Below are 12,729 nucleotides of genomic sequence, written 5' to 3'. Positions count from 1 at the left end.
TGATGGGAAAGGAACTTCTTGCAACCCACCCAGTAAACTATCCCAGACAAAGAGAGAGCCTGTTCTCCTCTTAAATTCTTGAACATCGCATGAGTTTTGAATGCCAAAGTTTTACCACTGTCTCAGAGGTGGGGACTAATTAATGCGGATGGAATACATATGACAACTCTAATAAAGAGAGCAGGGGGTTAAAGAATCTATATGGATGCATGGCTTCTGCATTTTACGTTTGTCAGAGCCAAAGGTGCACCAGAGAAAGTTGAACAGACAAGGAGGACGTTAGATGAGGCTATTGCAATGGGGGAACAGGCCAGAACTCACTCTGAGCGCAACTCCATTGAAACAAAAGGCAGGAGGGTTTTGAAGCATTGAAGTGAGCGGTGGGAAGGACTGGAGGACTTTCGGGGGAGGTGGACCCATGGGAGCTGTCCAGCACGCTGAGTTAGTTATTCCTGAGATGGCAAATGTTGTTCTCTGTGATCAAGCCACATGTGTTGGCTAACCTGTGCCCACTAAAGTTTGGCTCCGACCCTCCCGCAGAGACTGGGACATGGGGACCCTGTCTTCCTGGATGGTTCCATTTCTAAGGGTGGCTCCCTGGTCTTTGAGAAAGACATTCCTGGGTTCTAAAACTGCCAAGAGGCTTTTTCCAAGTTTCCATCTCAAAGGAGCTGAGAAACAATGCAGGTTTACAAGTTATCTAAAGTCAGTGCTCTAAGAGGGAGCACAGGGACCTTCAGTCAAGCTGAGGTGAACTTCAAGGCAGCCTTGGTCACTTCAATGGGGAAAATATGAACCCTAACTAGACTGTGAAATGATTATGATATATTGATATTACTATGACCCCAAAAACAACTTAAAAACTATGACACAAGCACTTAGGAAAAATTGGACAATGTTAGTAGTCCTACACCTAGAAGATACAAATAAAGCAGCTACAACATCCACATACAGGATTTTGTGAAAACCTAAGTTTTTATTTCTCTTGGTTAAATACCTTGGAGGGAAAGGTGAGTCATATGGTAAGTCCCTCCCAGCTGGCCCTGGCAGACATCTCAGCTGCCACCCCAGCAGGATCTGGGTGGTGCCCGTGCTTCTGTTCTTGGCCACTCTCTGCTCCCGTGTTCCCAAGGTAAGAGTAGGAGGTCACACAGGCTCTGATCACAAAGCTGCCATCTCCTGTAGGAACTGCTCGGCCAGAAACCCTGCTCCCCAGCAGGTCCCCCTCTGCTGGGCAGAGAACCAGTCCTAGACAGTGCAATGAAAGCTCTGGGGCATGACAGGGAAGAAGGGGCCACTGCCCTCCACTTGAGCTCACTGCCCTCAAGCAGAGCACCCTCGACCCTCAGCGGGAAATGGGAAAGCTCCAAGGCACAGGAGTGGATCTGCAGCCTTTGCACGTGCCTGTCCCACCTGTGTCGTGTGCGCACGCCCCTCTTCCTCCACCATCGTTTGCATGCCCCCGCTCCTGACATATGCCTTGTGTGTGCCTGTTCCACGCACGTCTGATACACACGCACTGATGTGCACATTCTGTGTATGCGCATCAGTCATCCCAGCAACCGGCCAGACATTCCGAGCTTTGCCACTTGGCTGAGTTGGCTGAGTTGGCAGCTCAAGGAGCAGCCTCAGAGCTCAGCTCTGTTACTTACTCAAATACAGAAACTTACCCAACCATGGGTAGTTATGTGGGCAAGCTTCACCCCACACCCATGCCCCCTGCCCTGGGGGGCAATGTCCTGCCAGAAGAGCTCACACACCCACAGCCCACTCACCCCACCCGTAGAATTCCCACTGCTGGCCAGGTCCACCCAGCATCCCATGGCCTTGGATCAACTGGCGGGCCATCCAACAGGTATCCAGCAACATGGCACAGGGGCTGTAACAAAGAACCTGCAAGGAGATGTTTTGTGGCCCTGCCAACACTGTGTTCCCTGATGGGGGTCCTTACTTCCATCTACAGGTGTCTACAGCAGAGGAAGCAGGTGCTGTTTGCTCACAACTGCAAGGTGTCCTTCAGCACAACACCCAGCTGTGCCCAAGACTCCTGCACAGCGAAGAGTGTGATGAGGGCTCTTGGAGAGAGCATCAGAGAAAAGGCTGAGCAAGAGAAAGACCCCGAAGTCACAGAGAAGCAGGAGGGTGAGAGATGGAGCTCAAGGTGTCCTTCAGCACAACACCCAGCTGTGCCCAAGACTCCTGCACAGCGAAGAGTGTGACGAGGGCTCTTGGAGAGAGCATCAGAGAAAAGGCTGAGCAAGAGAAAGACCCCGAAGTCACAGAGAAGCAGGAGGGTGAGAGATGGAGCCCTGAAGGTGCTGGCACTGGCACTGGGGGTACACTGTCAGCATTTAGCCCCTTTAGGGTCAATGCAGCCCTCTTTTTCTCTCTGCCCAGGCCTGGGCCTCTGCAGAGGAACCTCCAGGTGGGGTGCTGGCAGTCCAGATACAAGACGCCCCACACCTGTTGTTTGAGCTCCTGCCCCCAACGAAATGCCATCGCAAGCTCCTACAGCTCAAGTTCAGGTTTCCCACTGCTGCAGAGGAGGAAGGATCAGGCCTCAAAAGTGAGAAATGAGGGCCCTCAGCTTTCATCTTTAGCTACTGAGATTTGCCAGAGGAAGAGCCCAGGTGCAGCAACAGGGCAGGAACTCCCCTCTAAGATCTCCTCGCCCAGAGTCCAGAGCTCCAGGCCCTGCAAACGCAAGATTCCTCTGCTGCCGCATAGGCGAGGGGGATCTTTTACGCTGCCACCATGCCCCGAGCCAGGTTTTCGAGTCACCGCTGAAGACCTAGACAGGGAGAAGAAGGCAGCACTCCAGTGCATCAATGCTGCCTTGGGATGTCAGGGAGGCCACTGGGATGGCAGGGTCAGGCTGCCTTCTGACTCTTTCCCCCTGCCAGCTGCAGGGACCACCCCTCCACCTGCTGGCCCTGTGACCTCCCTCTTCTCCTCCCAAAGCTCCCCTCCCAGTGGGGATCCTAGTGCAGCCAAGGTCACCACCAGACTGCCTACAAAGAGGCTCCGGGTGTCAGCCAAGGACACTACCACCCCACCAGCAAAGACGTTCTCTGCCTCCACCCCAACTCAGAGACTACCCTGGAGCCAATGCCCAGTCCGGAGTTGGGTCCCCTCATGGGCAGAAGCATAAAGCCCCTGAATCTGGCTCTGAAAGGTTCACAAAGCATTGATACCAAGACGAGAAATCAGGCTAGAAGGAGTTTATTGGCATAGGTGGTACGTTAGGGACATAGGTATAGAACCTAGCCCGACCTCTCCCTCAGGGGTTGGGCTCTTGTTTCTTCTTGTGCTGAGCTGTGTTGTTGTCATTGGCCAGAGCTTCTGTTGATGAGGAGTTAAACGAAAAGTCCACTGGTAGTTGTTGAGGCCTTGTGTCAATTAGGTGATGTTTAGGTTTGCGATTATTGGTTCCCTTAGTGTGTAAAGTAGGGTTTCAGAGGGGACCAGTGGCGTGGAGTTCTGTTGCTGTTAGGAGTTTCGTTGTCTTTTTACTTTACGGGGAAGTCCTGTAGGGCAGGCGCCACCATTGTGAGTATCTTTGAGTAGCGCCATGTTAAGTAGTCCTCCCCAGACCTAATAGTCCTCCCTTTTGTGTTTAGTGAAAAAGAAAGGACGTGAGTCGATTGTTAGGGAGACCCCCTGACTGGGTATATGGATGAAGGTCCATCTTCTGTAATGTCTTCCTGCTGACAAAGGGGTGATGAGGGACTAATGACTTGAGGGGTGTCCTTGTCACTGAGGCCCTTGAGGCTGGAGGATGTAGAGGATTCTTAAAGCAAACGTACCTCACAGGGCCTGGTTTTCCAAAGCCTTGCAGTGTCAAATATTGACCTTGTGGAGGACTGGAAATTTTCCTCACAGTATAAAGTCTCTGGTGTAAGATAAAGATTTGTGGCACAGCAGGTTGCTGGCTCAAGGACAAAAAAGTTACTGATTGAGATGCAAAGATACTGAGAAATGCTGTGAGAAGGAATGTTTGCTAAGATCAAGCTTTTGTTGGTGGATCACTTAATTGCCTTACTGGAATGTCATCTGGCTTGTTTCACTGAAAGTTACCAGCCTATATTGTTAAACTATAACCCCACCTTTGTTCTCTTCCTGTAACTTCCTGGTCTGGAAAATAAATGCAGGAAGAGAACCCCAATTTGGGGTTAATTTCCCAAGGAAGGGATGCCTCTTGCTTGAGGGTCCCGGGGAAGTTAACCACTTCAGGGCTTCTCACTGCTCAGAAGAGACGGGCTTTGAGTAATCCTTTGTGGTTCCATCACCCAGGGGAAGTGGGGTGACAAATCCATGGGGGGCAAAGCAACAGGAGATGATAACAGGCATCTCTCATCATCGGAATTCCAGTTACGCACTCATGAGTCACTGGATGGTCGTGCAGAGGAACTAGGAGAATTGTTGTAGAAGTATAGGTCCCACGGATAGCGGAAGGGGACTTATGACAAGGGGAATTAGGATACGGAGCAAAATGGATAATAGCCATGAGCCCTTAGACCATTCAGTTGGCAGAGTTTTTAGGTTTGTCGCCTTTTCCTGACTGAAAAAGAACGTGGTGAGGACGATTAATCTTCCACTTCTGTCCACTTGGTTATTTGAGGGGGCAAAAAGTCCCTGAAGTCCCCTCATAGGTAGCAGTCCCAAAGAAAAGACAGAAGTGTGTTCTCACAGGCCAGGACTTCAGGTATGTTTGTAAGGAGAGAGTAGAAGGAGATCGTAGAAACCGCCTGCCGCTGACACAGACACCAGCCAGGGCAGCTCACTCATCAGCTGCGTGTGTGTTGGCCGCAGTAGTTAGGCTTCTGTGCTTCTGGATTCTGGCTCCTCTTGTGGATTCCTCAGGTATCCTTGTCAGCCGGACAGAGGTGGGTGTGAGAAGCCAGGAATGATATTTCTCAGGATGTCCTGGGAGTTTTGAATTGAAGTCTGCTACCTTTCTAACCTGGAAAAATGAACCCAAGCACTTATGCCTGATAATTTTCCCATGGTTGGGATGGTGAGAAGTGCCTGATGGGGGCCTGTCCACTTAGGTTGAAGAGGTTTTGGATTTAAGTCTTTTAGGAGAATCCAGTCCCCTGGCTCAATGTTGAGAGGGGAAAGGGAGTGGAACAGAGTTTTGGTAGGTGGGTGTTAGCGTACTTGTGCAAAAGTAGTCAGGTGTGGTTTAGAGCAGGTAAAAGTCTCCCAAGGGGTGAGGTTCATAAGGGAAGTTTACCCAACAGAAAAGTTCTTCCATACACAAGCTCAAATGGGCTAAGAAGTTGGGGTGCCCTTGGCGTTATATGAATTCGCATGAGAGCTGTTGGGAGTAGTTCAGGCCATGGCATATGTGATTGTAACAATTAATTTGGTAAGGTGGTTTTTTATAATAGAATTTGCCTTTTCAACCTTTCCCAAGGATTAGAGCCTGTACAGGATGTGTAATTTCCAAGAGGTGTCTAAAGCCTGTGAAACTCCTTGGGTGATCTGTGAAATGAAAGGTGGACCATTGTCAGACTGGACAGTGGTGGGGAGAATGAACCAAGGGATTATATGTTGGAGAAGGATCGTGGTGACAGACGCTGCCTTTTCTGAAGTGCTAGGGTCAGCTTCTACCTATCCAGTGAAGTTATCTACTAATGTAAGAAGATACTTTTGTTTTTTTACAGGAGGCATGTGGGTGAAATCTACTTGCCAGTCTTGTGCAGGAACCTGACCTCTAGCTTGTGGGTAGGGAAAGGAGGAGGTTGTAAGTGGCCTTGTGGGGACACACAGAGGCAAACATTACAGCCTCGTGTTACTGATTGGAGAGACTGTGGAAGATGAGGGTATTCTACTGGAGGAGATGGAAGTTTAGAGAGAGGCTTATGTCACACATGGAAATGGTTAGGAAGTTGTGTTAGGATACTGTATGCCTCTGTGGCCAGAAGGACTATTTTACCTTTGAGAATGTGCCATCCTTGTTTGAATTGTGAGCTCTGCTGTGTGAGGGATGTGTGTCCCTTGGGTGAGTAGGGTGGCGGCTGCACAGACAGAGCCAACATTTGGTGTTGGACCTGTGTGAGTGTGTGTTTCTTGGCTTCAACATCTGCCCGATTGTTACCTACAGCTATTGAGTCTTGAGTTTTTTGGTGTCCCTTGCAGTCCCTTGCAGAAGGATGGGCTGTGTGGGTGTACAGGTAGGCTGCTTCTAATAGTTTTAGGATTAAAGGACCATTAATTATGAGTGCTCCCTTGGTTGTCAGGAAACCCTTTTCCCTCCAAATTGGTGCATGAGAATGAATTATGGGATAGGTGTATTTCGAGTCTGTGTATAGTCTGTTTATGTTTACTCTGCGTTTGTTGGCCAACATTAGGGTCCTGATGAGGGCTCTAAGTTCTGCCTGTTGTGAGGTTGTATTGGATGGCAGGGGGCTGGATTCAATTACCTGAGTTAAGGAAACAATCGTATAGCCTGCCTGTGTTATCCCCTGGTGTTCAAAAGAGCTCCCCTCTATGAACCAGTCCAGTGTGGGTGTCATAGCGGGGTGTCTGAAATATCTGGAAAGGGGTTAGTAAAGTGGTCCAGTATTTCCTTACAGTCAGGTTTATCCACTGTGGGTTGGGAAGGGACAGGCAAAAGTGCAGCCAGGTTAAGTGAGGAGCAGCGAGTGAAAGTTTCTTTGGGATTTTCAAGAAGCAAGGCATAAATCACCTGAAGTCTGGTGGCTGAAATCTGTTGGGTGGCCTGGTGGGTAAGGAGTGAAGGCAGTGAATGGGCACAATGTACTATTATTTTTCAGAAGAGAGTTAATTTTGAGCTTTCTTGTGTTAGTATAGTGGCTGCAGCCAAAGACCGCAAGCAGGGAGCCCAGCCGAGAACTGTGTTATCCAGCTGTTTGGATGAATAAGTCACTGGCCTGAGGTCGGGCCCATACTGTTGAGCCAATAATCCCAGTGCAAATCCCTGTGTGCTGTCTACATAGACAAGGAAGACTTCGTTTGGGTTGGGGAGTGCCAACGCCAGGAAAGAAGTGACTGGCCTGAGGTCGGGCCCATACTGTTGAGCCAATAATCCCAGTGCAAATCCCTGTCTGCTGTCTACATAGACAAGGAAGACTTTGTTTGGGTTGGGGAGCGCCAACGCCAGAAAAGTAAGAGCTTGTTTTAAGAGTGAGAAGGGAGTAGATACAGGGAGATTAGGATCTAAGGGTTCATGGAGGGCTCCCCTCAGTGGCCTGATACAAAGGTTGAGAAATGAGACCAACATTTGGCACCCAAAGCCTAAAATATCCTACTAACCCAAGGAAGGAGAGAAGTTCAGCCTTAATTTGGGAAGGGGAATTTCTTGTATGAGGCGTTTTCTGTCTACTGGGAGAGTCCTATGTCTTGGGACGAGTAAAAGACCCAAATAGGTAACCTCTGTTTTTGTAAGTTGTGTTTTTTTAAGTGAGACTTGGTAAGCTTTTGTCCTTAAATATTTAGAAGGAAGATAGTATGATGTTTGGAAAGTTCTTTTCAGGGGCTACATAGAAGTAAATCATCAACATATTGCAGTAAGGTACTAGGGGTGGCGGACAGGTCCTGCAAGTCTTTCATTAAAGCTTGGCCAGACAGGTGAAGACTGTCTCTAAATCCCTGGGGTAGGTCTGTCCAGGTGAGTTGTTGTGAGACCCACGAATCTGAGCCAGTCCGTGTAAAGGAAAGAGGTCTTGGGATGATGGGTCATGAGGAATGGTGAGGAAGGCGTCTTTAAGGTCTAACACCTGGTAATGTGAGGTATTAGGGGGCATGGAGGAAAGAAGGATGTAGGGATTAGAGATGACAAGGGAAAGGGGAAGAATGGCTTCATTTATAGCCCTGTGGTCCTGAGCCAGAGGATAGGACCCATCTGTCTTTTTAGCTGGAAGGATAGGGGAATTATGTGGAGGGCTGGTGGCCCTTAAAAGTCTAGCCTGTAGTAATTTATTTATGATGGGTAGACCCTTTAAACCTCTTGTGGGCTCTGGATATTGAGGCTTATTTGGGAAAGAAAATAGATCTTTTAGGGTTATATTTATAGGAGAGAGATGGGCAGCCACCAAAGGATGTTCAGTGTCCCAAACCTGAGGGTTGACTACATCTGGAAAAGGAGTAGTAGGGGGGACAGAATTTTGGGATTCTCTGTGTGTGAGGAAAAGGAGATTATGTATTAATGCCTTCAGTCCTAAGGTTGTGTGTAGCTTAGTGAGTAGGTCTTGCACTATTACAGCAGTGGGGCAGGTAGGTATGGCCAGGAAAGAATGAGCGAAAGCTGTGTCTTGCATGACACAGGTTAATGGTGGGCTTATCGTAGTTTGGAAATTTGGCTATTTACCCCCATAACAGAGATTGAGGAAGGGAACAAAGGTCCCACATGTTCAGGAAGAACCAAGAAAGTGGCCCTCGTATTGAGCAAAACAGATCAGCTTACCTGCCATCTGTATATTCACCCTGGGTTCAGCCTTGTTGATGTCATAGTGGGGGCCTCTGAGCCCAGGCAGTGTCAGTGTTTGGTGGCATGTCCCAGAAGTTTTGGGAGGTGCAGTCCTGGCTCAGATTTGTTGGAGTGATGGCCCCAGGCCTAGAGCTGTGAAGGCAGTCAGACTTCCAATGAGGCGTTCTCCCACAGGCCAGACAGGGTCTCGGTGGAGCCTTGAGATCTGGGCAGGCTGTGGCCCAATGTCCTTCCTTGGCACACGTGAAGCACAGCCCTGGAGGAGATCGGTGTTTTCCTGTTGGCCCTTTAGGATTCTGACTGCGCTGGAAGGTGGGCACTCTCGTTTGGAATTTAACCTGATCTCTTTTTACCTCTGGTAGCCTTTTGTTCCTCAACTCTATTATTAAAGACCTTAAAGGTTGTCTTAATTAGGTCCTTTTGAGGGGGTTGAGGGCTGTCTTCTAGTTTTTGTAGCTTTTTCTTGATATCTGGTGAGATAAAATGTGGATGTAAGTATGATTGGCCTGCTTCAGAGGTTGGGTCTAGGTTGGTGTATTTAAGGACCGCGTCTGTGAGTCGGCTCATAAAAAGAGCCAGATTTTCATCCAACCTTTGTGTTACTTCTTGGATTTTGTCATCATTTACTGCCCTGAGTGCACCTTTCTTCATGTCTTCTATTAAGCAAGTAATTAGGTGTGTTCGTTTAGGCCCATCTTCAGAGTTGGCTTGGTTTTCCCAGTTAGGTCAGTTTGAGGGACTGCCACTGTCCCTACTGGATATCTGGTGGGGTCTTGAGTGCATAGAGAGTCAGCAAATGCAGTAGTGGCTGACCAGACCCTGTCCCTTTCTGCATTCAGAGTAGAGGACATGATGACGTACACATCATGCCATGTAAGATTATAGGTATGTGTTAAATATTGAAATTCTTTAACACACTGTGTAGGGTCTGTGGTGTAACATACTGTGTAGGGTCTAGTTTTTTTTCTAGAAAGATGAGAGGGAGATAAGGGGACACGGACATGTACAGTGCCTTCTATTCTGGAAGCCTCCTGTAGGGGAACCTTCCAGTGGGGGAGACAGATGAAGAACTGCCAACAACAACTTGAGGAGTACATGCTGGGGGGAGATCTAACTAACGCAGGGGAAGTCGAGGCTTGAGCTGGAAATGAAAGAAAGAGGAGGAAGCAGCCGGGTGGTGAAGGAAGTCCTGGAACCAGCCCTGCATAGAGAGCAAAGGACGAATGGACACCCTGCTAGGAACACATACAGGGAAACTCCTACAATCAGCAAAATTGTGCTTGGCACATTTGCTGAGACCGTTCCAGATTGTTAAAGACTCAAGTGCTCAGTAGGCCAAGAATGGGTTCTCTCAGCCAGCAGCAACTGCAGGGAAACGCAAAAGCAGCTAGTCTCTACAGCAGCAGTCACAGCCACCATGCAGATGGTACACCAGACTCTCAACTACATTGACACGAGGAGAGGCACCAGCAGAGACCAAGAAACAAAAAAGGAAGAGGTCATCTTTCTTCACAAATCACATGCCAGAGTAATGGAAGAACCATCTGATTTATCGTAATAGTGGAGGATTTGATCACACCCGTCTCAGTACTGGACAAATTATCTGGCAACAAACCAACAGAGGAACAGTTACTCTATATATAGAGAGAACAAATCTATGGTTATTAGAGGGGGCAAGGGAAGGGAAAAGGGGGGAGGTGGAAGGAGATGGGGAGGAGGGAAGAGGAAGGGGATGGGGAGAAATTGGACAAGGGGCATAAAGAATAACTAGGTTATTTGCATTTTCGTATCATTTTAGAAGCAGCTTCTCAATTTCTTTGAAAATCCCTCCTGGTGTTTAGATTGGGATTGCATTAAATGGATAGACTTTATGATAATATATAGCACCTAAAACTATACAGACTTTGTAAACTTTATAGCTTGTGTAGAATAGATATGTTAACAATAATGAGTCTTCCAATCCATAAACATGGCATATCCCTCCATATACTTGGGCCTTTCATTTTTCTCAACAGTATGTTGCTGTTTTCTAAGTACCTATCTTTTCCATCTTCCAAAGGATTCATACTTTGTTATCTGATTTTTTAATGCTATTGTAAATGGTATTTTTAACAAATTTCATTTTTCAAATTTCCGTCATTAGTATATAGAATTATAATTGAGTTTTGTGTGTTGTCTTTGTATTCCATGATCTTGCTAAACTCAATATTAACAGTAGTTTTTAGTAGATTTCAAAGGTGATCTTCATACAATCACACCCTCTGCCCAAACCAGGAGTTTCACTTCATTCTTTCCAATTTCATGCCTTCTATTTTTATATTTTCACTTATTGTAAAGAGCTTGTCCTAGGTGAGACCTAACACCCTTTACCAACCTTAGGAAAAAGCAAAATGTTTCACTATCAATTATGAAGTGACCTGTAGGTTTCTTACAGACGTTCTTTACCATATTATGAAAGAACGTTCTGTTTTACTCTCAGTTTTCTAGTGTTATTAATCCAGAAAGTGTTGAATTTTGTCAGATGCTTTTTTTTTTTTTTTGCTTTATTGAGATAATTATATGATTTTTCTCTTTATTAGATGGTGAATTATTTTGATTGGGTAAAAAAGAATGAACATCACTGTTTCATTAAACCCTTTCCCTGTCAGTGATGGGTTTCACCCTTCATTTTTGTTTGAAAACAGTTTTACCACATTATAGAAATTTAGAAACACTATTCTCCTTTGGCCTTCTTTTCTTCTAAACAATGAAAAATCTCAATTCAACAACTCTGCACCCCTGTGATTTCCCAATAGTGAAGCCCCATTCCTCAAGTGATGCAGAAGGCCTGGACCCCAGTAGTCCAGACAGTAACGCCCTCTGCCCTTGGGCTCACTTCAGGGAGCCCTTGGTGTCTTTGGGACTCTCTTGGCGGCCGTCCTTCCCCTCTCTACCCTTCCTCAGGCCCTTTCCCTTAAGTGCAATCCACAAAGAATGATGACATTATGTATTGTTCAACATAATAATTATTCTTATTTGAGCATCACATACTGCACACAGGTATTAATATTCAACTCTGTACCCCGCAGATATGTACACTCAACTATGCTACATTAAAAAAAAAAATTTTTTTTTTTTTAAAGAAAAATGTAGTCCTTGAATCTCTGCCGGGCAGGTGTCCTCCCTCCTCCCAGTACTCTGGTGTGTAGTGCTCGGCAGCCTGAAGGGTGCATAGGAGCGGCGGGGGAGCGCCACATCCAAGCCCTGCAGGTCACCCAGCCGCCACCCAGGAGTTCCAGGAGCTGGGGAATTTCCAGCTGTGCCCCATCGCCCCGTGATCTGGGAGCTCCAGGAACTCGCCTGCGGGGTGGGGTGAGGGGTGCGGGATCCAGCACACCATGAGGAGCATCCTCTGCTGGAGAGCCGCAGACGGGGAGCACCCCACGACCAGGAGCGCCCCAGACTGGGAACACCCCACGACCAGGAGCACCCCAGACCAGGAGCACCCCAGACCTGAACACCCCAGGCTATACTCCAGATGGCTGGCTGGAGCCCAGGCATCATTTTTTTCCAAACTCCAGGTGAGAACTACTGCCCTAGACTTCATATTAGTTGTTAAAATGTACTTTCAAGATGTCATGATTTAAAAAACACTTAAAAAGAAAATTATGCAGATGTGCCAATGGTTAGATGATCACCTAGATTCCAAACTGTGTATTTGTTATGGATTTAATGCATTAATTAATTCAGCAAATAAACAAGCAAGCAGACATAAGTGAAAATCTGTCAGTTAGTGTTAAACGCTGTGAGTAGAAAAACAAAGCAAGGTAGGAGAGGAGAGAGAGGTGTGTGTACATGTGTACGTGTGCACGTGTTTGCATGTGGGCAAGCATGCTGTGCCAGATTTTCCATGGAGTGCTCAGGGAGGATCTGTACATGAGCACCTAGTTTCAACAAATTGAAAGGAAAGACAGACTGTTTAAATAATGATGGAGAAATGGCTAATAATATTGGCCTCATTTACACCAAAAGAAATGCAGATCAAATATTAATTAATATTGGCCTCATTTATGCCAAAAGAAATGCAGACTCAAAAAAAAATGACAACATTTTTCCAATGTGACTACCTAGTTAGATTTAAAAACTGAGAATGTTCAGTGCTTTCTGGGGTGTGTAGATGGATACTGTCTTGCACTATTGAAGGAGGGAGTATGAATTATTATAACATTTCTGGAATGCAGTTTGGCAGGATGCATTTATCATGTTTACAATTTTTTTTTTTTTCTTTTTGTTTT

General features: G+C 46.9%; 1 protein-coding gene across 1 annotated transcript in view; it reads left to right on the top strand.

Moving 5' to 3' along the window:
• The first annotated feature begins 1,676 nt into the window (after window positions 1–1,676).
• LOC103609806 (interleukin-18 receptor 1-like) overlaps window positions 1,677–12,729 on the top strand; it is a 49,998-nt gene continuing 38,945 nt past the window's right edge. The window contains 3 exon segments of the mRNA XM_008594089.1: window positions 1,677–1,855; window positions 1,964–2,142; window positions 2,414–2,566. Coding sequence (XP_008592311.1) covers window positions 1,677–1,855; window positions 1,964–2,142; window positions 2,414–2,566 — 511 coding nt within the window.

The sequence above is a fragment of the Galeopterus variegatus genome, unplaced genomic scaffold (assembly GCF_000696425.1).
Source record: "Galeopterus variegatus unplaced genomic scaffold, G_variegatus-3.0.2 Scaffold10112, whole genome shotgun sequence".
Lineage (NCBI taxonomy): Eukaryota > Metazoa > Chordata > Mammalia > Dermoptera > Cynocephalidae > Galeopterus > Galeopterus variegatus.
Note: the sequence above shows the minus strand (reverse complement) of the source record. Positions and strands in the feature narration are given on the sequence as shown.